Here is a 25255-nt window from a genome sequence, read left to right as displayed (position 1 = left end):
AAACAAGAAGACTATAGTTAATATTATGAAGTTTAAATATTTTTATATTATAAACAAAATAATTATAGTTAAAATGCATATTTTGAATGACTTATTTTTTTGCTTTGCTTTCTATATTCTCACCCGTTAGATTTTAATTTTCTAAAAAATGGCTCTCTAGTAATTTTTGAGTTATCCATCCCTGTTATATACCTAAACCTTACTCCTCCCATTCAAAAATTCTGGCTACGCTGCTGCACCAGTACATTAGAGTTTTTCTTCTAAAGCATATGAGATTTTATCTATTAATCTGTACACCTAATGTAAGGTGGAATAGCTACTTCAAAAGCCTAATTGTGGATAACGATAAGGGATGCGGGGTGGGGAGGGTGTGTGGTCGGACGAGAATGAGGGATGATGCAGGAAAGACGAGGGATCGAGATGAGGTTTCAGAACATCTAAACATACCAAAACATCCTACTTATGAATGATCAATAACCTATAACATTAATAGTTATTGATATTATTACTTATAAGTAGGGAACGGATTTAAATGCTCTAAAAAACAAGAAAAATGCCTTAAAAAAATGCTTTAAAATCAAAGAAATGTACTAAAAAAATGCCCTAAAAAACTTTAAAAATGTGTTAATATCACACACTATTATGAAAAATCTAATAAAAAATATTTAAATACAATACAACCTTAATTAATTAACTCTCAATTATCCATTAAAATGTCCAAGTCACCGGCATACAACTTGTATAGTTGTATGTATGTATTTTGTGTCTACACGTGTCAACAATAATTTCGTAATTTCGTAACTTTATTATGAAAATAAAAATACCTAAATATTTATTATTATTATTATTTAGGTATTTTTATTTTTTTAGAATTAATGTTGAAAAAATAACTTAAAAAACATAACAATGCACTAAAAATGTCAAAAAAATGCTCTAAAAACGTAATAAAGTCTTAAAAATGCAAAATAAAAGTTACATTTTTTAATTCCTTGATGTATGAAGTGAACTTTTTGCTTTGAAACCAATGTTTTCGGACAATCAGAAAAAAATGCAATTTGCATTCAAATCCGTTCCCTACTTATAAGTTATAGGCTTTAGTATAATATTAACGATTTTGGCATTGTACTATATCGTATAGTAACGTAGTAATAGAGTAAATCAATAATAATATTAATTTAATTTTATCACAAAAATACGTGTTATAACAACATTATGGTCATTGGTCGTAGACACACAGAATTCTGTGATATTATGATGGTATCGTAATATCGTACTCGTCGGTCATTATATAGTCGCTCATTAGTCATTACTCATTACTCGGTATGGTTACTAATTATAATATTTTTTGCTCGTTACCTTAATCTCTCAATCTCGACACTCGAGTAGTGCGTTGTGCATTTGTGTGTAGTGCGTACCACTACGCATAGTTGCCTACATTAGTTATCAGTTTTTAATGTTATTGTTATTGTTGTTTGTATATTCTAAATTTCTTAACGTTATTTCAATGTCGTCTCGACTACGATTTTAATACGCCTCGACTAAATTATATTTGTTTATCGTGTTACACGAAGATAATACCGCAGAATAGACGTGATGCTAAAAAACTAAATACACAACACAAGACACGGGCAAAACAGTACAACAATTTTTTTCACAGTTGTGTGTCTTGATTAATAATGATTATAAATATTATAACAATATTATGTAAATCGTAGCGGCCTACTGTTATCGGAATTATTCAGAATTTATTAAATTTAATCACGTGTAACGTTAAGCGTCGAGTCATATTTTGATATCGAAATTCTAATCTCGAGTGAATAATACAATACACTATACAATTTGAGTAAATACCGACATTGCGGTGTCGGCATCGACTATCGTGTGTAATATTTTTTAATATTAACGTAAAAAAAAAAAAAAAAAAATGTGTTTCGCCATTGTACAACGTACAGTAAACGGTATACTAACCACCGCCTGCCTTTAACAGCGTCATAAATCATCCATGAAACTCGTCGCCCTCAATCATCAGTCTGACGTTAAGTAGCGGTTGAAAATTCGATTTGATGGCGATGTGAACGCATGTTTGTAAATCACAACATTTTCATAGGCATCGTCGTTTATATCCGTTACAGGTGAGGAGTCAGAGAAGTAAACGCCTTCCTATTCGCGTGCATCGCTTTCGATCGCTGTTCGTTAACGTTTACACCCGAAATACCTTGACCAGCCGCTGAAACGTGTGTTGTATTGTATTTTTTTTCTTTTACAGTCTTTTACAGTGGTTGGCATGGATCTCAATCAGTCCCCCCAAAACATCTACTACGATTATTTGTACACGATCAATCCGATAGCTGAACGCATACGCAAGGATGTTGACGCTGCCAAGGATTCGTATCAATATCTATGGCTTGAGCTGACTCTTGACGAACAAAACAAGATACTAGAGGAATCGATTATCAGTCCGGAAGCTGTGCTGAAATATTCAAAATACAAAAAACCAGATGTACGTCATTCGTGACTTTTGTTTACTTTTATTGTGCGCAAAATAATTTAATCACCTACCGATATTTGAGACCACTGGAGGGTGTTTTATTTAATCTATACTTGGACATATACTTAAACCTACTCTATTTTATAATTTTATTATGTTATGGATATTTTAAAACGCAGGCAGTAATGTCTTGACAGTTACATTATTTATTAGTGTCAATTTTTGTATTCAATCTTATTGGAAGATACTATGTTTTAACATTTTATTTTTTTCAGAAAAAAATTTCAGAAGGTGGATTTTCTTGGTTTACACGAAGTCAGTTGGATCTATGCAAACACATTGATAGTGTCCGAGAGAACTTCTCTGCAAATGAATGTAAAGCTACAGTCGTGAAACAAATAGTAACTAAAGAATCGCAAGACAACAAACTCATGAGTAAAATTAAATCTAATGCTCTTTTCAAATCGCTAATGCCAACTGAAGACAAAAACAAAGCTGTAAAAAGTGATAGAACAAAGCCTAAATGTCCTCCACCACCACCACCACCACTATCACCACAAGTCATAAATCCTAAACAAACAATTCAAGATTCTACTTATAATTTTCTTAATAATGACAATGATGATGATGATGATGATAATGATGGTGATGATAATCATGATAATCATAATATAGAGACCTGTCCAAAAACAGGATTTGATTTTTTAGTTAATTGGTAAAAATTCACTATATAAGTGGCCATAATACAAACAAATTGGTTTGTAAACAAATTTCATAATTAACAATTGTATAGAATTTTAAAGATATTTATACGATTTGAAATGTTGTATTAGATAGAGTGGTTAACTACTATTAGAATTATTTATGTATCAAAATAATTCTATGGTATAATAATAATTTCAAAACTATTAACTTTTATATAAACTTCCTAAATAACTTAAGTATTACCTAATATCAGAATTTAAGATTAATATAGTTATAATTTTATATAACTAATTTTTAATTTGTATATTATAAACGATTTATTGTTGTAAAATACCTATTAAGAAATACTCTCATGTGTAAACGATAAGTATTAATCCTACAAATAATTATTTTTTAGTTACCTATTTGCTTTAAATTGCATTTCAAATAAAATATTTATTTTAGATCCATAAGTACTCATTATTATTATTATTATTACAATATTTAAATAATAACTAACACAATTTGCTAATAAATTATTACTTCATATGTTATATGTGTTGCAAATTAATTCTATTACATGTCTACATTAAAAATTTCTTTTTGGTCATGCCAGTAGTTGTTACCACTGCTTACTGATTGTAATTATTAATTATTATGCATGATAAACTATAAAATTTTCCTTTTTTCAATTTGATAAAATTAATTTAGAAATTTTTGAGTTATAGTGACAATAGATTTTTGAATAAGTTATGTACATTTCGAAAGTTGTATGATATAAATTCAAAAGTATACAGTTTAACCTTTTATTTTATTTTGACTGTTATATAAAATCTATAGTAAAATCTGTACACATGATTAATATAGTTTAAAAACATAATGAAATCACTATTTATTAATACTATTGTTAGTATATGTATATAAACAACAGTTCACAAAATGATTTTACTTTGTAAAATTAAATCTATTGTAAGGCAATAAAATACAAATAAACAAGATATCAAAAAACCTAGGCTCATAATTTATTTGATCACAAAACATTACATAAATGAATGGAACAACTCATTTTGAACTGACTAGTATCAAAACAATACTTAAACTAAAAAAAAGTATGATGATAATACAATATAATTATTAATTAAGTATATTTAGTAAATAAATGAAAAATCAAATGCCTTTTTTCATTGACAAATTAATTAAATTTATTAATATGGAACTATTAGTAGTAGTGGTATTTACATGCGAACAATTATTAAAAATTAAATTATTTTTTTGTAGCGTAAAAGTATATTGTTAAATGATCGTTTCAGCGAGTAACTATGCCACAAGAAATTCCAAGAACAAGGCCAACTAAATAAGATGCTAAGAATACATGAATCTCTTCAAAAACAAACTCTTCCTCGTCACCAGATATACGGTTAAACCAACGTTTAGCTTTGCGTTCTTTCTTCCTTAATAAATCCTCAGCTTTGTCTAGTTTCTTGTCGACATAGCGTCCCACCTGAAATCGGATCATATATCAAGAAATATCATACAAAATTTAAAAATAATTGATGGTTTATGTCCAATTTATATAGAGTTTTAATGAATATTATGTAAATTTTATATATTTTTTTTATATTTCTTGAATTCTTTTAATTAACTATTATTTCTATTATTTTATGAAAGTTACAATATCTAAATATTAGTTTGTGATAAGTAAAATGTTGTGCAAATAATTCTTAAATGTTGCGCATAGAAAATCTGTTTATGAGTAGGCGACTCCAAGGAAGAAACCACCCGTAAATCCAGCAGCCATTATGGAATTGGTCTCTACAATGTCTCTGACCTAAAAGATAATTAGTACATAGAAAACATATAAATCTCGCCAAGGGTAGGAAAACACAAGAATTGAGAAATGTTTATGGACATAATACATTTAATATACTTATTATATTGTGAATAAGTTACCTTCTTCAATAATCCTTTCTTTTTGTCACTTGTACTGTCTTCGACTCGTTCGGCCACTCTTTCTACACCTCTGGTCAATTTATCCCAATTAATATTTATATAACCGCTCGAATTAGCCAGCTGTAGTGCTAATATACCACTTCCAACTGTGAATGCAGCAGCTTTACCCAATTTCATCATTATAAAACCAGTCGCCCTGCAGATGATAGCTCATGTATTAATAAAACACATTATAACTAAATAAGAGTTTAAATGTAGTACCATCCAGATGCTGAACCAAATATCAACTGTCTGGTTGCAGATTTTTTGCCCACATCTTTGATGACTTTTTCAATCAAAGATTTTGCTTCTTCAGCAGTCTTCTCTAAATCAAAATCTTCAGATGTCGATGGAATATTATCTTTTTTGCTTACTGCAGCTGATGGTGCCATATTTCTTTTTGTTAAGAACAATTTTTTCCGCCAAAATGATATGTAAACCGTCAAAAGTTACTTGATTACAGTTATAGGGCCTAGAGAATGTTAATACTAAATTAAATAAAAAACAACAAAAAAAATATTAAAGGTTAAATGCTGAAACGAACAAGAATTTTGTGAAAATCGCAGAACAATAGAACGTGAATCACTTACTCGAGTTAATCAGAAGTCGGGAAATTCGGAGATTCGGACTAGCAAAGTAACAAACTAGCAACTAACTCATATATTATATAGAAATTAGTATTAACACTATTAACTATAAACTATTTACTATTTAGGTATCATTTTTTATTGTAAAAACGGAATAGATTCCAATAGTTTTTAGTTGTCAGAATGGCCAACACAATAAAATAAAATAGAGAATTCCTTTCTATATAGTACATACACAGCTTAGTCAGTTATCATGTTCTACAAACTTTCATTAATAGATAGCGCTATCATATACGATTCTTGATCCATCAGATTGTTATTTGGTACACCACAGTGGCACAGTACCACACTTTTGTATTTAACATTATACACAATAAAAAAATAAATAGATTAATTGTTCTAACTTTCAAATTTCAACATGGAATTCGGAATTTTAAAATTAACGATAGGTACTAAAAGCTGTGACTTGTGAGGAGCGAGCTCAGCGATGTAAATATTGATAATATATGCATTTTTCTACTACCTACAATCTGTAATAAAAAGATTATTAATTTATTCAGGGGAGATGCGATTACATTTTTCCGTTTAGAAGTGATAACACAGACATGTATAATAATGATAAACTAATACTAGATAGCCCGCTACGTTTAATAATAAAATTGAAGTTTGACTGCCAAATGTTATAAGTTGGGCAATGTTTACATTCTGTTATAAATATCATAGTACCTATGTGATAAATAACTGATTTGAATATTGGATACTAATACAATAAAAACTCTTTATAACGGAACTTTTTACAATAAAAAAACTATATAGCGTAAACATTACATATTAATGGTTGGTTTGCTTTATAACTCATTATTCAATTCATTTTCCATGACGTATTTGTTACTCTCAATAACGGAAAAATATTTTATGTTTCATAACACAATTTCGTGTTATTACTTATTATAAATTAAAAAATGGGACAATTTGCGAGAGAAGATCATATACCACTGAGTGGATTGTTCAGTTCAATACTATCCTCATAATTTTACTCTCGAGAATCTACAAAATTATGTATACATAGACGAGAACCTGCTTATACCAATATCGTTAACTGATGAAGAAATCCTAAATATAGGTAGTAACAAAAGGTGAGAAGAAGCAAAAGTAAAATGAAGAGGAAGAACAACTTGACGAAGTCATAATACCAAATATTCAACTTAATGTTGCTAAATTATTAGAAAAATACTTATAGTTTCATAAAAATGATCTAAAGTTATCCCAAAACGTAGAAAAAATGTATAGAAAAAAAAATAAATATATTGAGAGAGTAAACTAGTTCAAATAAATAATTGTATAAAATATAATACATATAATAATAAAATAAAATAATAAATATGTAATTAGAAATTAACTACTAATTTCACTACTCATGTTGTAATGTAAAAATAATGATATGTATGATAAATATTCATATAAATACATATCTTTATATATCAATAATTCATTTTTTTTTTAAACTATTTCGAAAACTTTTTAAAACAGAAGAAATCTCTTGGTCTTTTCACTCTTCAAATTCGTTGTAGAGTTTTCAGTGTATAGTAATATAGAATTTAAAAAAATTAGCTATTTAACATTAATGCAATAAAATATTAAATAATAAATAATGCAAACTCCATAATGATAAAAAGGCAATAGGTGCTTATTTTTCTAATGCTAATATTTTATAAAACTTAAGTACTATTATTCAGTGTTCAGTAACGTAAAAAAGTAACGTGAAATGTAGAAATAGTTACACGCTGTTTTATACTTTTTGAGACATTTGTAACTTAATTCAATTTTTTTCGCATCGACGTTTTTATTTCAAACAATACAGTCAAAATGTTCGGATAACAATTTATTTACTTTAATTTTTGTCCTATGATATTGTTTTTTGACTGTTCGTGGACGCACATATTTTATAGAAGCTTTTGAGGATCACCGATAGGCGATAAGGCAATAATATTAATTTTAATTTTATATGATATATTATTATTATACATAATTATTTACGATCTAACGTCGTACACGGAAGTACGGAACACCATACAGTACATCATCACCACAACTGATGGACACTATTCAGGAGCACACCATAATGTCTATAAATCGCTTATCGCAGAAAATATAAAAATAAAAATATTCTAGAATATAATTCTAACTCTCAATAAAAATACGATACGAGTGTCGAGTATATCACACGACTGAATGAATTAATCAAGGAGTCAAAAAAAAAAAAAGGTTAAAATTTGAAATTTGTGTACTACTGTTTTGTTATCACAATAATTTATAACGTTTGTTTTTGTAAGCATTGAACATTGCACAACTTACTTAATATGGTGGACAGGATTCATATTTGGAATTTGGATGCATAAGCAAATCTGGCAAAAACATAGTCGACTATCTATAGCTTATTGTAAATTATATCTGTGGGTGATGAGTGATGACGTATTAACCAAAAAAGTTTGGGAACCGCTGCTACGTTCTATAAAATTTTGCTTTTATAGAAATAAATAATAATACATCAAGGCCGAGTCACCTATGCTAGCTTAGCTACATTACTAAGATAATTTTTAATAAACGTTATTGCACAATTATTGTGTTATATATTTATATTAAAAATTTTCCGCTTAGAGCATTTGTTTCTATTTTAGTAAAGAATAATAGCCAAAAGAATTAATACTTATTTATTACTTTTAAGTTTTATTTAAAATTATTCATTCAAGTTCATTAAATTTTAATCACTGTTAATGACAACTGACAACTGTCCATAATAGCAGATCGTTTCATCTACTCAATGAAACACTATTTAATATCTACCTAACCAACAACATCCTGTGCAACATCGTTTGCATTTTGTTAAGTTTTTTAAATAATTTGTTTGTATAAACAAATTTTTTACACATTTTAATTCTAATCTAATTTGTAGTTCGCGTATTTTTCCGTATAACCGGTTTTTTTTATACATTTCAAACTTATATTTAAATTTTTTGGAGATGGAATTTTCAAAAATCCTCTTTAGCGTAGGTGTGTCTACAGAATAGATATTTGAATGCCAAATTTGGAGTCCGATCCGTTCAGTGGTTGAAGCTTTGCGTTGATAAATCAGTTAATCAGTTAAAATTTTCTTTTATTTATATCTGGATAAAACTAAATATATAAATTAAAGTTTAAGTTCTACTAGTTTAAGGTTTTAAACTTAATAAAAAATGATACCTAACTTAAAAGTTCTGAGATATGCAATTCTAGGTCTTCATTATTATTATTCAAGATTGTTAAATTCTACTTCACCATTTTTTTTATATTTTTAGCATACAATCGTATGGTTTTTATGGGCTTCTTCAGTCATTCAAGACTGAAATAGCCAATTATATTTTTAAAAAGGTAAATCGTAGTAAGTAGTCGTATACAATCGAATTTTGTAGTGATCATTGAACAGAATTTAGAAGTCAGTGACCGATAAATCATAAATAGTATATAAATATATTGACAATCAATAACGATTATCAGTATCGATAGTTAATAAAATTATAAGATGTGGGTACAGTAAAACTAAAAATATAAATCGTTAGGATAGTAAATACCCATAACATTATATTATTATACTAAACAAATTAAGCATCTTATCAATAAAATTAGTCATGTTGATACTAGACATTCACCATTCATGTGAAATTGTGAAGAATCAAACGGTTGTTGAACTTGACATTTTGACAATAATTCAATAATAAGTTCAACTGTTATAAACTAACTTTGGAATTTGGATTAATAAATACTGTACAGAACTCCGTGTCTTCACGACTTAACGATTAAATCATTGAGTAATATTGAGTATTACTCAATGGGTTACATCAACTGACATCTGTTAGAAATGTTTGAATCGCATCATGCATAAATTATAAATGAAGTGTACATTATTATCAACTATATTGCATCACTTTACACCATCAGGTAAGTGATCATTTTGTATGATTGTATGACCTATGTAGAATTAACCATTGGCAACTGTTTTAATTAATTATTGGAAAATAGATAGTACCTATTGTACAGTTGAACCATTATGTTACCTTATCAATGTCATTGAATTTTGTGATTTTAATTTTAATTTTCTGTTAATTATTAAATTATAAGACATGTCTGTTTTTTTATGTATTCAATTTTATTGAAATACTATGATTGCATCAAAGAATAATCATGTTTACTGCTTTTGGTTGTACCGATATGACATTTATTTTAAATTTTTATTATCAAAGTATGTGTCCAACGTTTAACATTAATATTCAGAAATCTGAACAAACATTTTTAAAACAAAAACCCAAAACAGGTATTGTAATCCATCTTATTTTAATCACACTAATTCTAAAATGAAATTCAATTTGAACAATTTGTTTTAAACACAAACATTTAATTTTATTTGACTATAAAAATACTATAGTCTTAGTTTTTACATTTTAGTGTGTTTTATATTTGTATAGATTCTGCAAATTAATATGTTATTGTCTTTGTCTGTTATAGAATTATGATTTTTATTTTTAGCAAATATTTATGTTGAATATAATTAACAACACTTGTACACCAGTTAGTTAACATTTTTCATAAGACACAAATAGTTGATAGCTGGTACATTTCAGTAAGCTTTATTTGTATTTATTATCTAAACATAAAAAAAAAAATCTAATATACAAAACAAAAAAGTATTGAGATACAAGATACAATTAACTAACTTCTTTATATACCAAATTGCATTATGAAAAATATCTATTTAAAATATTATTAATAAATGTCAATGCAGGTGTATACCTAGGATTTTTATATTATTAGGGGCGAATTAAGTATTGTAAATGAAAGTTGGCATCATAACATGATACATATTATGCAATAGTATGTTAAATTATAATATATTGTTAATATTTTTTTACTTTTATAAAACTACAGGCTACAATATAGTTGTATTATTTGCACCAATCATCTAATTTTATTTTTCTAGACAATTTTTCAATAATAATTTGATTACTTTAACCTTACTAAGTAATTTTTAATAACATTGACAAAAATCCATTTATTAAGTTGACATTATACCCATATGGTGTTGTCTTGGTCTTATTAACCCATAACATAGCCTATTTCATACTCAGAATAATCAATGTTATTATGTTAAAAATATATTATAGTATGTTTAATGTCAAATTATAATAATAATACTATATAATCAAATTTAAAGGTAAAAATTGTAATACATTTTTTCTAAATTTTAAAATGCTTATAGCCTATGCTCTATTCAACTTAAGATATATAATCGGCTGCCAAGTTGTACACATAATGTATAGTAAATACTCGGTAGATTTTTAAAGGTGACACATGAGTATTGCTTAACAGCTATCTAATGAAAACTAGTCGCTGTTGAGTACACTTCTGAAGTTGAACAGAGTATAAATAATATTCTTATTTTTAAATTTGATATTTCTTATTAAATTAAAAATAATAGAGTACAACAGAATATTTTTAACACAGTAATTTACTATGTATCTATGTTATATATTTGTAAGACTGAGACCAATATTTCAACTTTTAAATACCTTAAAATCTCTACATATATTTTTAAATAGCATAATTTATACCTGATTTATACTTTGGTCGGTGGTCAATAATTTTTGATTAATATTTAAGTTAGTAATTTGGAAAATGATAAATATTTTAATAAATTGTGCTTGTTTGTACAATGTCACAATATATATATATATATGTATTAATGCAAGTTGAAATGCTTTATTATTGATTTTAAAATAATAATATTGTCCTACCAATAATCAGTACCAAGGTACTTTGGTATGTGGTTTTAACTTATGTGGTAATAAAAAATTATGAATATGAGTAGTGATTACATATTCGTAGTCTAATTTATTTGTTTACATATGTGTTAAATTTATTAGAATGAAGTATAAACTATTAATGTTTAATATTATCTGTTTTAGTTCCAATAAGCATCAAAATGAAATTTAAGAAAAACATTGTTCCGGCTGGTTGGCAAAGCGATGATGAGTATGATGAATTTGGCGATATTATTGAACATTCATCGTATCATGTTAAACCAGAAGCAGAAGATTTTGAATCAACATTGAAAAATGCTTGTATAAGAAATAACGTATCAGAAATCACCCGTGCCTTAAACTCGAAAACTGTTGATGTTAACAGTTATTTAAATAATAGTTGGACCGCTTTGATGTATGCAGCATTTAATGGATCTTTAGATGCTGTAACATATCTTTTACAGAATGGCGCTGATCCATTAATAGAGTATGACTGTCATAATGTTATAATGTGTGTATGTAATTGTGCTAGTGTTTCTAGTGAATTAGACTTATTAAATTGTCTAAAGCTTTTAGCAAATTTTGATGGTATTGACATCAATTCTAAAGATAGAACAGGATTCACTGCTCTTATGTATGCATGCTGCAATGGTTGGTTGCAATTGGTAGAATTTCTAGTCGACCATGGTGCAGACATAGAGTTGAAAGATTATCAATCTGGAGAGACGGCTTTGTTTTTTGCAGTACGTTATAACCGTGTTCATATTGTAAAATATCTATTATCAAAAGGAGCTGACAAAGATGTCGTTGACAAGAAATATCAGACAGTGTATAGAATAGCTGAAAATAAAAACATGGTTGCTATTTTAAAGTTATTAAATATAGATTATAAAAATGAACAGCTAGAAGTTTATTATTCAGAAGAAGAACATCCTTACTGGAATGAAGTTATGACAGAATTAGAAAATGGTTTTAGTCTAGACATCAAATCATTTTTAGAAACATTATCAATGGATATCTATGCAGACAATCTAATTTCCAATAATATAACTTTTAAAAATTTACTTACTGGAAGTAATGATCAATTTGTTGATATGGGGATCACTTTATCACCACATCGTAAGCTTTTGGCTACTGCACTTAAATGTTTTCATACATGGAATTGGTCTAATAATTCTTTATATGTTAAAAAAAGTGATATTAATACTGAAAGAATTGCCCAGACATTAGGGATAATAGTAAGACAATTGCATGTAATAGATGCTTCAATAAAGTACTTAGGGATGCATAGTTATGGTTTGGATCAACAGAAAGGTCAAGAAGCCATTAATAATTTGAAAAAAATCAGAACTATGGAGGATAAAATATTTAAAATATTAGACCAAAAAGCAAGAATAGGTCGAGTGGATTACACAGGGCATAAGACTAAGAATCAAAATTTGAAAACAAACGGAGATAAGTTGTTTGCTAGTGTTTTTGTTATTTTAGTATTATTGCGCATAATTTAAATTTATTTTTTCAATTTTGTATTTGATCGATTTAGAAAATATAAAATTTTGCTAATATTATAAATTTAATAAATGTAAAACTTACCATTTATTCATTGTTTTTTTCTCAGATTATAAAGTATAATTATGTATTTTAATTACATTTTATTATTTTTGCAGTTTTAAGGTAGTTTAAGTAAATTTATATCCAATTATATCCAATTGAAAGCTAGGCATGTTTACTATGCGAATCTAATTAATAATTGGTATTAATTGTGTGCAGTAATATCAGTCCATAGGTGCAACTAATATAATATTTTTAGGAGGGCTAAAATTGTTATGTACTAAAATGGACTGTAGAGGCTTTGTTCTACATCTCCAATAACCCAAATTCTAATTTTATTATTTTAAAAACAATTCAATATTTAAAAATGTATTAAATTATAATAAATATTTTTATTTTTATTTTTATTTTTATTTTATTGACTTTTTTTTTACTTTGAAATAATTTTTTGATTACTTAACGCTAACTTATTAAAAAATGTTTCTGTATTTATAATTTTATTATACACATTTAAAAAAAATTGATAACAGTTTTATTCCATATTTTCTAAGTCAATTGTATATCTTTTCATGGCTGAAAATGACCTATCATATGTAGCAGAAGCAATAGATATTGATATATTGTGTTGGCCACTTGATTAAGTTTGAAATATATGTTTGGATAGATTTATTATTTATGTTCATTTTCAAATCTTCTAAACTTTAATTAGCTGGTAAACAATTTTTATTTATTCATTTCTGTTTTCAAATTGTTAATTTATGATATTTCTGAAGTATTTTATTTAATATGTGAAATACAATTTTTTTTAAAGTATCATAAGAACACCGGTTTTTAAAATTAATTACCTCACGATCTATGATATGTATGTATGTATATTATTATTATCATTCTCAGGTGTACTTTAATTTCAGTTTATTAATTTATAATTTTATTTTTGATGTCTAGGTATGTTAAATAACTAATAAAGTACTTATACTGATTTAATTTAATTGGTTGACTCATTCATGTTTTAAATTTAAATAAAGTATTGAAAATGTAAATTACTTTAATATTTATTTATTATATTAGATAAAATATATATTTATGGCTGAAAATTGAAGATCATTTTCATTATCTTTTGAAAATTGTTCAATTTTTCCTTTAGATAATTAATGAAAAATCTAGAAGTGCTAATCATATTTTAATTTATTTTAACTACCTATACGACAATAATGTATCTAGTTATTGTGTTATTAAATTTATCATTTTTTTTATTTTCTATTTTTATTTTTAAACCATCGTATGGTAACATATTCGGGACATTACAAAATCTTATAGGACATTTTGCTTAGAACAACAAATGAAAAAAGTAGCATTACCTAAAATATACACTACCTAGTTGAAATAGAAAAAAATGACCCATATAATTTCTCGTATGCTGAAATTCATATTTCAACATTTAATTTAATAAAAATTTTATAATCGTATAAAAACATTAAAATACGATTAATAGTGTTTTAAATACCGCTATAATACCTATACTAGAAAGAAAACAGACAAACAATAGGAATCATTTTTGAAAACAATCATTGGACTCCAGTAATAATAAATAAAAAATTATCACCATTAACCTCACATAATATTATATGCATGACGCATGTACACTATAATACTCGATATTGATAGTATTATGAAACGCTCAAACCGATAGGTACCTTCTTAGACGAATATCACAATCGCTTAAATTTATCCATTCACAACAAAAAAATACATTCATTTGATAATTGTAACATAAAAAATTTGGTAGAAACAAAATAATGACCTAAGCAAAACACCGACTACTTGGTACATTCAGTTTTTCTTGGATTGTGAACATCTGTCGACATCCGAATCAGCATTAAAATCTCACGAATTTTCGAATCATCTTTATTGGGTCGAGGGTGGAGATGTAATTTTTTGCGAAGTAAGCGGAACCTATTTTAGAGAATATCGTTACAGACTAATGAATGAAAGCAAAGAAAAACTATTAGGTAGGCATAAACGAACAAATTCTCATAAAATGAATATTTGTAAAACTAACTAATCTGAAAAAAATTTTAACGAAACGTTAAATTACAATAATGCACCGTATACATAAACTACTGACAAACAAAGCACAAGCAAATTAGAGTTCGATTTAAATCCGAAACTAACACTACCATGACAGATAAAATTAAAACTAATTTTAAATACGTGTACAGGTTGCTTTGCTAAACATTCAATGGACTTAGGGTAATTAAGAGCGATAGATGTAAGAGATATAACAATACCAACAATAATGAATTTACCATCATATGGATTAGTATTGATGGAACAAAATGAACTAGAAAGATAAAATAATGGACTAATCGGACTATTAAAAGTCGATTTAAAAATTCCATAATCCATCTATTTCCTCGTATCGCCAAGTCCGGAATTTTTAGTAAACAGAGCAAATGGTTTAAACCGATTATTAGTGATCTATTATAGATAATTAAATAAACAAGTACCACTTAAGATTTTTCCAATAACTCATATGAAAACTGTTTTCGATTGTTTAGAAGGGGTTAAGTTTTTAATATGATGGACATGCAAAAAGGATTTTTGAATATTTTATTAACACATTGGAGACTAACTACTTTTATTTTGTTATTGCGTTTGAGACGAGCGCCGTTTCTAACGCGGTACTTGCTTGCACATCTAAAAGGACGAGCACCGTGTTTAGAACGGTATGTACAAAAAATCGTTTAAGTATATCAATATTTTATTCATATTAAGTTCTAACATAAATTATATTGAATCGATATTAAATATCGATACTTTTCCGATTATTTTATTTTATTGTCCTATACTCCTATAGGCTATAATTGTACCTATAATGAACATGTCACATGCATGTTCACGCTGCCAATTGTACAATATTCTGTTAATTATAAAATTATAAATATAACGTGTTGTACCTATACAGTATTCAGAAAGAAAATATGAAATCAAAAAAAAAAAAAAAAAATGATATATTATACCATTTTTATATTAGTTCTATGACCTATGCCTAGATGTATTTATAATAATGAAAATAGCAATATAAATCATAATATCTCGGACGAATTTTTGTTTTGTTCGTTTAAACGCCTTAAACTGTTGAAATAACGCGTATATAACTATTATTGGTTTTTACAGTAGGTATGATATTTATTCTTGGACTAATTTTTAGATCTAAACTCGGAGAATTTGACTAAAAAAAAAAAAAAAAAAATTTAATCAAATTATTCAATAACGAGTAAACTACTAGAGAAAATGAAATAAAATAAACCGTCTTAAAAAGAAAATGATTGGTGGGAAATGACCGTCTGTATGTATTTTACACACATATCGGGTTAAAGGCGGCGCTCATCTCCAATGTGTAAGAACGACAGATAGGCATAAACTACCATTTGCAATATCATTTGGGTTGTGCGATTGGACACAGTTTCTATCTAGTTATAATAATTCACCACGACAGTTTCAAAATTAGTAGTAAAAGTTCTTGCTGGATTGCTTTAGGTTGGAACTATAACAATAAAAACTATATTAAAAAAAAAAAAAAAAAATGTAAGGTTCAGCTTTCAACACTTTTCTGCACGTGTCAATTTTAAAGAAAAACTTGGAATATTCAAATTCTATGAATTGTTCAAAAGCAAGATAACATTTTATGTTTTTTTTTTCTTTTTTGAGAGTGAATTGACAAACCAATAATGTAACACATTATCATACTAATTTTGAAATATAAAAGTGGACGAAGAAAAATCAATTATAGTGTGTAATAGTAATACAATATTTTATATTTAACTATTTAACTGATCGTTTTCTCGACCGCGTTACACTTTTCAAGCCAGTGATATGTATTGATATTAAATTTTTTAATTATTAGCTCGGTATACTAAATAAAAGGTTAGGTTAGCTATTAGTAATTTTACACTTATATTAGGTATATTATTTTTTTGTGAAAAATGTTAATTAATATTTTCTTAGAAAAAAATGTTATCGTATAATATAATAATTAATAATCACAGAAACAAATATTGTAATGCCGATGAATATAGGGCACTTAAGACACTTTATTTTTAAGAATCTTCCCAAACATTTAGAGAGGGTACTCCATAAATATGTTCCGCATAATCATCGGCAAATATACGGCTTAATATTATAATTGATTTCTAATTTTTAAATAAAATATAAATCTAACTAAATAATCATATCTTCTGCATAATTATATTTACATTGAATTCCAAATTCATGCGTTTTGGCTTAAAATGTAATGAGGTACCTATAGGAATCGACTATTAGTAGGATAGGATGTACTCGATATGTAGAATGAGCGATGAGTAGAGTTAGGATTTATATGCAATAAAAAATTGTCAAATATTTATTTGGTTCATTAAAATAATATCATAGAATATGCAATTAAAATTAAATAGGTACGCCAAAAAATATGAAATGTACACTTAAAAATAAAATTAAAAATAACACATTTTAAAATTAATAAAATATTATTCTTAACTATTTACACTATTCAAATGCATTACATGAAGCATTTACTAATAAAACTGAACGGTCTTCTTTTAGATTTTAATATGTTCTTATAGGTGTTTTTTGAATTTTATTGTATCAATACATACTGGTCACAATAAAAATTTCTCGTAACGAAATATACCATAAACCGTACATTTTTTTGTGTTTCTATAGCCGAAATGTGCAATAATATTAATTTTATTCAAAATATGAAATAATGTGCATTTTGTCCAAAATATGTAAAAATATATAAAATAAAAACACCACCATTTACCTATTTATAAGATGGACATTACTGACTAAAGCAATAATCAGAAGTTGCAAAAACACACTGTTGCGTACAAATTCTAGCTCTATAGTTATGAATATTTTGGATGAATATGTGTCTTATAATAATCTCACTGTATGTAAAAGACGGAAAATAAAATCGGAATTTCAGAAGATCTCACGGGTTTGCGTATTTAGCACTTGATGATTATATTATACCTGTGTATTATGATGTGTCGGTGGTATTTAGAGTGATTCACCAAGTAAGATTAGTCCCGTTGTCTTATTCAATAATGGAAATTGCAATTATTCAAAATTTGATTTTTATAACTTTTAAAGATATTTAAAAATTAAAGACTATATTTTCAAACTATTGTGATTTTTCGTATTACTTAAGAAGTGTCCTGCGGAAATACAAATTTTAAATGACAACCTCCTTTGAAACTAAATTATTCAGCAGATAATTTTTTTTTAAATATATCAGTATCAAAATTCTAAAGAGTAGTTTTTGAGATATTTGACTTTGTGTGATAAGTCCATTATAACAAGTTTAGAAAATATGGGGCTATAAATAGTATCAGGGAAAGATACCTACGAACTTTATATTATTCAATTAATTCAATTAATAATTAAAATTACGAATATCCACGTATAAATGTGTACCTATATATTATATATATAATATGCTTATTATAGATTTATAGAAAAATATGTTTATTAGATACAACTTAATTACGTGTTTTTCGTTATCTTTTATAGAGTTTATTGAGATTTAGGTATTTTTCTCTTTGTACGTTTTCTTGTAAAATATCAAAAACAAGTACAAAAATAAAATTACGTCGAGTATCATGTATATGGCGAATAGTCGTGGAAATTCACAATCGTAAAAAAAAAGGCCCATACCATAGACAATGCCTAATATGAATTGAATCTGTAAATCAAAATGATACATATTATTATTCGCTAAACTACCTATCTATAGATTATTAACTTTAATAGGCGCAAATCGTTGATAACTGATAAGTATGAAAAAATTGTGAACTATATTATACAATAATATTGTGTTAATTAATTGTTATTAATTGTTATTTTTTTTTTATACGGAATTTCTACCTACGCATTAATACACGTAGGTAGGTGACCTATGAATATTTAAATCGTATATAATGTTGTATATTATTATATAGTTGTATATAATGAGATAGGTATGTATCTACTACGACGATTTGCACCTACAAGTATACATGGTTATTAGTCGTATATCACTGAATGTTTTTACTTACAATTTGTAAACGGGTTAGGTATTTTTTCCACCACAGATATTTTTGTATTTGAGGACCAAAAGCAGACAGGAAATAATAGCTGTACATTATTGTATGTATGAATGCGTTAAGAATACCACAAACAACCCCTTGTTGACCTGTGTAAACATAATATATATGTTATTTTGTTGTTATTACAGTGAGTATAGTGACAGTCATGTAAGTACCAGCTGGATTATACTATACCTATCTATTCGTTAGTTTTTTACGTGTAACTGTGTAAGCCGGTATAAAAACCGCATTTTTAAACTTGAGCTTATAGAGCTCAGTTTATTTCTATAACTGCGTTTAAACTTAACACAGTTAACAATAATAGTATAATAACTAATAATAAGTTCATATATTTCAATATACATATTTATCAAATTTGGTTTATCTTTATATTTTTAATCCAACATCGTTTATTTTTCAAAAATTCTAGATTGATCATGGTTATTCCAGAACGTGCCATTATCTTTAATGTATAGACTATAACTGCGTTAATCAGTTTAAACATCATATTAATGTTAAATAGAGGCTTTCCTTGATTATTACGATAAGGTTTAGAAAGTTCTAAATAGTTTTCAAATTACTGTGCAAATTGGTATTTCTTTAGTTTATGATAATAAAAATCTCATTTTTGATGGTAATAAGTAGGTTTCATATTTAATATTGTTACTTCTATTTGGTTTCCAAATTTCCAATCACTTCAAATTAAAAATTTACTTGATAGGTAGGTTACACATTAGGCGGAAAGTTCGCCTAGAATGTAAAGGTCTTTAATTAAAAATCATAATTCTATTTTATTTGGTCAAATAATTTTATTATTATTATTTATTAGAAATAAATAGGTCTTGTTAGTTCATATAAGATGTTATATAATACAGTATAACTCGTTAATAATGACATCAGTCCTATAAAGTATATACATACAGACATGGTTTAATTATCTAATCTAAAATTAAAGGGTCTGATAAAACAATTATGTCTTGTATACTAAGTAATAATTTGTATCGATTGTTATGATTCATAATTTATGAATCATAAATTATAAAATTATATCTGGTTGTTATTACTTATTTTTTCTGGTATTTTAAACGTCTATAACAGGAGCGGCCAAACAGTCGATCGCAAACAATTTTAAAGTCGATCGTGCTAGAATTTATTTTTAGGTTGCGCTCATGAAAATTAATTATGGTGGTATAGTCACTTAATAATAATAAAAACTTTTTTATCGAAGTCGATCCTCAAAGGTGAAATATATTTTTAGTAGATCGTGGTCGAAAAAAGTTTGACCGTCCCTGGTCTATAACATTATAAAAGATTTCTACTGTTTAAAAATTCATAAGGTTCCAAATTTCAAAATAATATAATATTACGCATAACATTTTAAGGCTTACTTTTTATAAATCTCAAGAATGTCCAAGCAGTGATGACCATATTTACATGATGATAAACGTGTAAAAATGAAACATGAGATTGTTTTTTCCTCAACACAAAGAATACCTAAAATCAAACATAATATATATTACACAAATCATTTTTAAAGAATCTATAGAGGTTATTTTCTAATATAGGTAGTTCGTTTGTATTTGTATATACTTATAAACAGTTACAGAAGTATATTAATAATAATAATGACTATACTAAAATATGAAATTTGTAATTTATTTCTTACAATAATACACATAAATATAGAAACTAAAATTTGTTTTTTTGTTTTTTTGAATAAATTTGATTATGAGGTGATTTATTATAAAGGTATGAATGACATTATTTTAGTTTATAACTTAAAAAAGTACTTACAGTATCCAGAAGATCAAATATTTTTGATATAAAATAATGCCACGACTGTATATAGAACTGAAAATAATATATGTTTACTCATTATACAAGTAATTATTTTAAATTGACAGTTAAAAATTAAAATTATGATAAGCATCATATTATTTTAATTTAACTGAAATAAAATATAATATAAGTATAGATATTATAATTATTTTTATGATAATTCATAATGTATATCTAATTTTAAATTTAAACATTAGGTATGAATAAAGAAAATTAATTATCTATAATTTGGATTTTTATTATCAATATCATAATTTATTTGATTTCATATTATTTTTCATACCATATTTCTAAAATGATGATTACTTTCACTTTCAACTGGATTACATACATTGACTATTAGATATGTGTATATGCCGGGTGCAACAATTATCTGTAATTTAAATTAAAAATAAGTTTATAAGTATTAGTTAAATCAAATATATTTTGACTGTATATTTTAATTTGCTTTAAAACAATATACAATCAACGTAAATGGGTTTCAATGATGCGAGCGTAACATAATACATTTTAGAATTATTAGATTCTAAATGGTTTTGGGTTTTTAGTATCTGCCAAAAGTTTTAAGCTAATTTATAAGGATATTTTACCATATCGCATAGTCGGGAACTCAAAAATGTGTATGTCTAGTTATGAATAAAAAAAAAAAAAAAAATGTAAATTGTTAAGATGATTTGATGCTGACCGCTTTTTAAGGAGTTCAATTTTAAGGCAATTTTCAAAGTGTATTCTTGTTATGAGTATCTAATACCTATGTATGTATATTATGACATAGTGTGACTGTAGCTTGTAGGTATAGTTGAATTATAAAGTGCAGCGAATCTTCACGTACATGTACATGTCATCACTCACCAATCAGTGTTGACAAGTAATATTTTTCACTTATAAGTATGTTTCTACTTTTAGTTCATCATACCGGCAATATTTATAATGTTATTTGAAATGCGAATACATTTGAGCTTGTTATGAGGCTTAATTAATTTCAACCACTATAGTTTTTTTGAAACGATGAACAAAATTTCGTCAAAGAAAGAAATGTTTGGTAGGAGTCGCCTCAATTTAACATCATAAATATATGTATAAATTAAGTTAACCTAAATTTATTTTAAGTCAGTGGGATTATCTTCGATAATTTAATAAAATATAAAGATTCAATGAGTACCTATTTGAATAATATCATTTTTTACTTAATACTTAACAAGTATAAATGTATAATCTCGACAGACTACGTATAGATCACTCAAAGATGGACATCTTATGTGCAGGAAGAACTTGTAATGTGCTAAACCTGCGGAGAACCTCTCACAGTCAAGCACCTCCTTGTCCATTGTTTGTAATCATATAAATACCAAAAAATGTCTAGAATTGCCCGAAAACCTCTTCAAAGCCCTCAGTCCAATCCATGACAACACCAATAAAATAATCGCATTTCTAAAGCAAATTGATATGTACAACCTAATTTAAGGAACCATTGTATTACTATATTATGTAACTAAATACTTTCATTTTTTGTTGAAAGTTAATAACCTTAGAAATTGAAGCTGTACCATGAATAAAGAAATAAAAAATGTATAACCTATACATAATTTAGTAATTATATTTATAATTTTAATATCACCGGTATCACGTACAATATTTATGATTATGGGAAACGGAAATACTTGACATCAATTATATGACGAACGTAAACATTAAAACCAATAATTAATTAATCTAATTTATTTGCTTTATCGCACTTTATAAGGTATTATTAGTTAATAATTTAATAGGTATTACTTTATGAATTAAGCGTAGTGATGTAATAAAGAATTTGGTTTATTTTAGGGGAGGGGGAGACAGTTATGTATTTTCAGTGAAATCTGTAAATCTCATACAATTCTAACAATCTAAAAAGACATTTTACGATGAGAAATATAATTTTTTAAGAGAATATCAGGATATATTCTCTTTAAGATCTATACATAACAGAATAAACGCATTCACGTAAAATCGATTTTCACCATTAGTAATCTTAGAGTAACATTAGGCGGTACTTATTGTTAAAATTATCGAGAATAGTATGTTTGAGATTTCGGTTTGATTTATATAGGTTTCATATTTTATTTAAAAATAAATATTACATTATTTCGAGACAATATTTAGATGAATAAATATATCAAACCTTTAAAAATATTACTCTTTACAATTTTTGTACTGAGTGAAATTACTTTCAGATTATAAAAATATATTACGACAATTATTTTTCATGAATTACATTTAGTCTATGTTGCACGTAGTTTAGAAAGAGAAAACAAATAATTCGCCGATATAATTTTAAATTATAGTCAATTATGAATTACAGATTATTATAAAATATCTAAGACTATCTCAGAATAGTTTATTATCAAATAGTTTTAAAAAATTAGATCCAATTTACTTAGTTTTTGGAATTTGGAAATATAATATTTAAAATTTTTGGTATTAACTTAGATGTCCCTATTAACATTCATTATTGAATATAGTTGTTTGCGGATGTACTACAGCGATAAAAAACAGTAAGCCATATTTAAGTAAGGGAAATAAAATAATACAATCTAAGTTGACAGTTATCAGTTTGATCGCCACATTATATAATACAATGTTGTATAATTTGCCACAAGAATATTACATAATTTACATTTAATTATTTAGAAGTAAATTAATACTATATTTTAATTATTTAGTGATAAAGATCATAATTTTTTTTTTGTTTTGAAAATATTTTATAATTGAATTGTTATTAATTATTATCAAATTTATAACAGTAAAAAAAAAGTTTTAGGGGTGAATCTATCATCTATATCCGAGCCTTTAATTATACTACTGGTTAAATAGTGACCTAAGCGACTGAGCAAAACTTTCGACATAAATTGAATGTTGAGAAAAAGCGATTTTAAACGTACATTGTATATACCATAAATATTACGTTTAAAATATATTAAACTTACCTTTGATACTATGAATAAGTTATACATGGCTTGTAAAATATTATAAACCATCATAATACGTTTTATTTTAAATGGTTCACGATTTTCCATCATCTTTGGGCCTATTTTTAGTACAAATAACAAATAAACTATCAGAATTGATAAAATTGGCCATGGTGTACTCATAAGCATCCATGAATCGATTTGTTTATCTATAAAATAAAATATTATTCAACATTACAAGCACGAGCTAAAATATATCTTAGTAGTGCCTAATTATAGGTAGGATTTTATCTATTATTGTAACATTACATTTTGTAAGTAGGTAAATAAGGTAAATACCAATCAAAATGTTGATAATTTTTTTAGATTATAAAAAAAAAAAAAATATCTAAAATTAAATATAATTTAATACGTTATTGTAGGTATCTGTATAGTATTATAATTGTACTAACCGAATTTCAATTCTTGATTTAATAAGTTTAAAAATTGATGGTGCGTGTTATTAATGAAATTGCTCAAATTCACACTAGTCATATTTTTGATTGATTTGATATATTGAGGATTCACTAAAATAAAATAAAAATATAATTAAAATAGTTTGTAATATTAATTGTACCTATAGCTATATATTTCATACAAGATATATTTAAATAAAATAATATACTTAAAATAATTTTTTATATTAAAATATATGTATTAAAAACTGGTTGAAATTAATACTTAGTAAAATTTTTAAATATTTGGGTAAGAAAAGCTAATAATTTACATCGTGTATTGCTAAAATACAAATATGTTTTGGGTAGGCAATAGGCTCATAATAATATTACTCTGAATAAAGAAAAAACGAATTTAATTATCTAGTGAGACTATTTTATAATTAATTATAAACTACAATGTTTGTGGTTTTAAAATGTTAAATAAAGCAGGTAAGTATTCTTAAACTAAACTGGATAATATACTTAATAATAAATATTCTATTTTTATAAAATTCATTACCTAAAATTTCATGCGAAGATCTGATGTTTAATTTTATTTAAAACTATATAAGTCTTATAATACAAATTAAGTCAAATATAGTATTTTTACGTCTTCACTATTGAGTTCTCAATCATTTTTGTAGCCTCGTTGATTCTTCTACTTTTAAATAAATATAACTGAAAAATAATTTAGTAATTAAAAATTAAGATTAGTATGTACTCGTGAGTGGCTA

The 25255-nt window shown here is 26.0% G+C and overlaps 4 protein-coding genes across 7 annotated transcripts; 2 read left to right on the top strand and 2 right to left on the bottom strand.

Annotated features, from left to right (window-relative positions):
• Nucleotides 1-1254: 1254 nt before the first annotated feature.
• LOC112593158 lies at nucleotides 1255-3442 on the top strand. The gene is made up of 3 exons (XM_025337488.1): nucleotides 1255-2132; nucleotides 2267-2500; nucleotides 2764-3442. The coding sequence occupies exons 2-3, from the start codon at nucleotides 2285-2287 to the stop codon at nucleotides 3205-3207; spliced, it is 660 nt and encodes a 219-aa protein (XP_025193273.1). The 5' UTR covers nucleotides 1255-2132; nucleotides 2267-2284; the 3' UTR covers nucleotides 3208-3442.
• Nucleotides 3443-4172: 730 nt separating this feature from the next.
• LOC112593167 (FUN14 domain-containing protein 1-like) lies at nucleotides 4173-5896 on the bottom strand. 3 transcript variants are annotated; one of them, XM_025337500.1, is made up of 4 exons: nucleotides 5752-5896; nucleotides 5384-5649; nucleotides 5123-5318; nucleotides 4173-4673 (listed from the first exon to the last, which is right to left on the bottom strand). In XM_025337500.1, the coding sequence occupies exons 2-4, from the start codon at nucleotides 5551-5553 to the stop codon at nucleotides 4479-4481; spliced, it is 561 nt and encodes a 186-aa protein (XP_025193285.1). In that variant the 5' UTR covers nucleotides 5554-5649; nucleotides 5752-5896; the 3' UTR covers nucleotides 4173-4478. The 3 variants fall into 3 exon arrangements, with proteins under 3 accessions (XP_025193285.1, XP_025193284.1, XP_025193286.1); XM_025337499.1 differs by having other exon boundaries at nucleotides 5384-5633; XM_025337501.1 differs by lacking the exon at nucleotides 4173-4673 and adding an exon at nucleotides 4845-5000 and having other exon boundaries at nucleotides 5384-5633.
• A 3531-nt stretch (nucleotides 5897-9427) lies between these two features.
• LOC112593116 (ankyrin repeat, SAM and basic leucine zipper domain-containing protein 1-like) lies at nucleotides 9428-13123 on the top strand. 2 transcript variants are annotated; one of them, XM_025337404.1, is made up of 2 exons: nucleotides 9428-9723; nucleotides 11745-13123. In XM_025337404.1, exons 1-2 carry the CDS (start codon nucleotides 9675-9677, stop codon nucleotides 13085-13087), a joined length of 1392 nt encoding a protein of 463 aa, XP_025193189.1. In that variant the 5' UTR covers nucleotides 9428-9674; the 3' UTR covers nucleotides 13088-13123. The 2 variants fall into 2 exon arrangements, with proteins under 2 accessions (XP_025193189.1, XP_025193187.1); XM_025337402.1 differs by lacking the exon at nucleotides 9428-9723 and adding an exon at nucleotides 9759-10096.
• Nucleotides 13124-17596: 4473 nt separating this feature from the next.
• On the bottom strand, nucleotides 17597-24579 carry LOC112593250 (elongation of very long chain fatty acids protein 4-like). Its single transcript, XM_025337613.1, has 7 exons — nucleotides 24498-24579; nucleotides 24064-24254; nucleotides 21381-21470; nucleotides 21053-21109; nucleotides 20647-20752; nucleotides 19229-19365; nucleotides 17597-18876 (listed from the first exon to the last, which is right to left on the bottom strand). The coding sequence occupies exons 1-7, from the start codon at nucleotides 24577-24579 to the stop codon at nucleotides 18718-18720; spliced, it is 822 nt and encodes a 273-aa protein (XP_025193398.1). The 3' UTR covers nucleotides 17597-18717.
• Between the last annotated feature and the right edge of the window lie 676 nt (nucleotides 24580-25255).

This window comes from Melanaphis sacchari, unplaced genomic scaffold (assembly GCF_002803265.2).
Source record: "Melanaphis sacchari strain LSU unplaced genomic scaffold, SCAv2.0 Contig1_pilon_pilon, whole genome shotgun sequence".
Lineage (NCBI taxonomy): Eukaryota > Metazoa > Arthropoda > Insecta > Hemiptera > Aphididae > Melanaphis > Melanaphis sacchari.
The sequence above is the reverse complement of the archived record's forward strand: the minus strand, read 5'-3'. Positions and strand labels throughout refer to the sequence as shown.

Bases quoted from the DNA above. Each gene is read 5' to 3' on its own strand.
- LOC112593158 (XM_025337488.1), top strand. From the start codon at position 2,285: ATGGATCTCAATCAGTCCCCCCAAAACATCTACTACGATTATTTGTAC. The intron at 2,501-2,763 runs GTACGTCATTCG...TATTTTTTTCAG, and splicing joins CAAAATACAAAAAACCAGAT to AAAAAAATTTCAGAAGGTGG.
- LOC112593167 (XM_025337500.1), bottom strand. From the start codon at position 5,553: ATGGCACCATCAGCTGCAGTAAGCAAAAAAGATAATATTCCATCGACA. The intron at 5,319-5,383 runs GTACTACATTTA...TATCATCTGCAG, and splicing joins TTTGGTTCAGCATCTGGATG to GGCGACTGGTTTTATAATGA. The intron at 4,674-5,122 runs GTAACTTATTCA...ATCCGATTTCAG, and splicing joins AGAAAGGATTATTGAAGAAG to GTGGGACGCTATGTCGACAA.
- LOC112593116 (XM_025337402.1), top strand. From the start codon at position 9,967: ATGTTTACTGCTTTTGGTTGTACCGATATGACATTTATTTTAAATTTT. The intron at 10,097-11,744 runs GTATTGTAATCC...TATCTGTTTTAG, and splicing joins AAAACAAAAACCCAAAACAG to TTCCAATAAGCATCAAAATG.
- LOC112593250 (XM_025337613.1), bottom strand. From the start codon at position 24,579: ATGACTAGTGTGAATTTGAGCAATTTCATTAATAACACGCACCATCAA. The intron at 24,255-24,497 runs GTTAGTACAATT...TTTATTTTATAG, and splicing joins AAATCAAGAATTGAAATTCG to ATAAACAAATCGATTCATGG. The intron at 21,110-21,380 runs GTATGAAAAATA...TATTATTTTCAG, and splicing joins ATCATCATTTTAGAAATATG to TTCTATATACAGTCGTGGCA.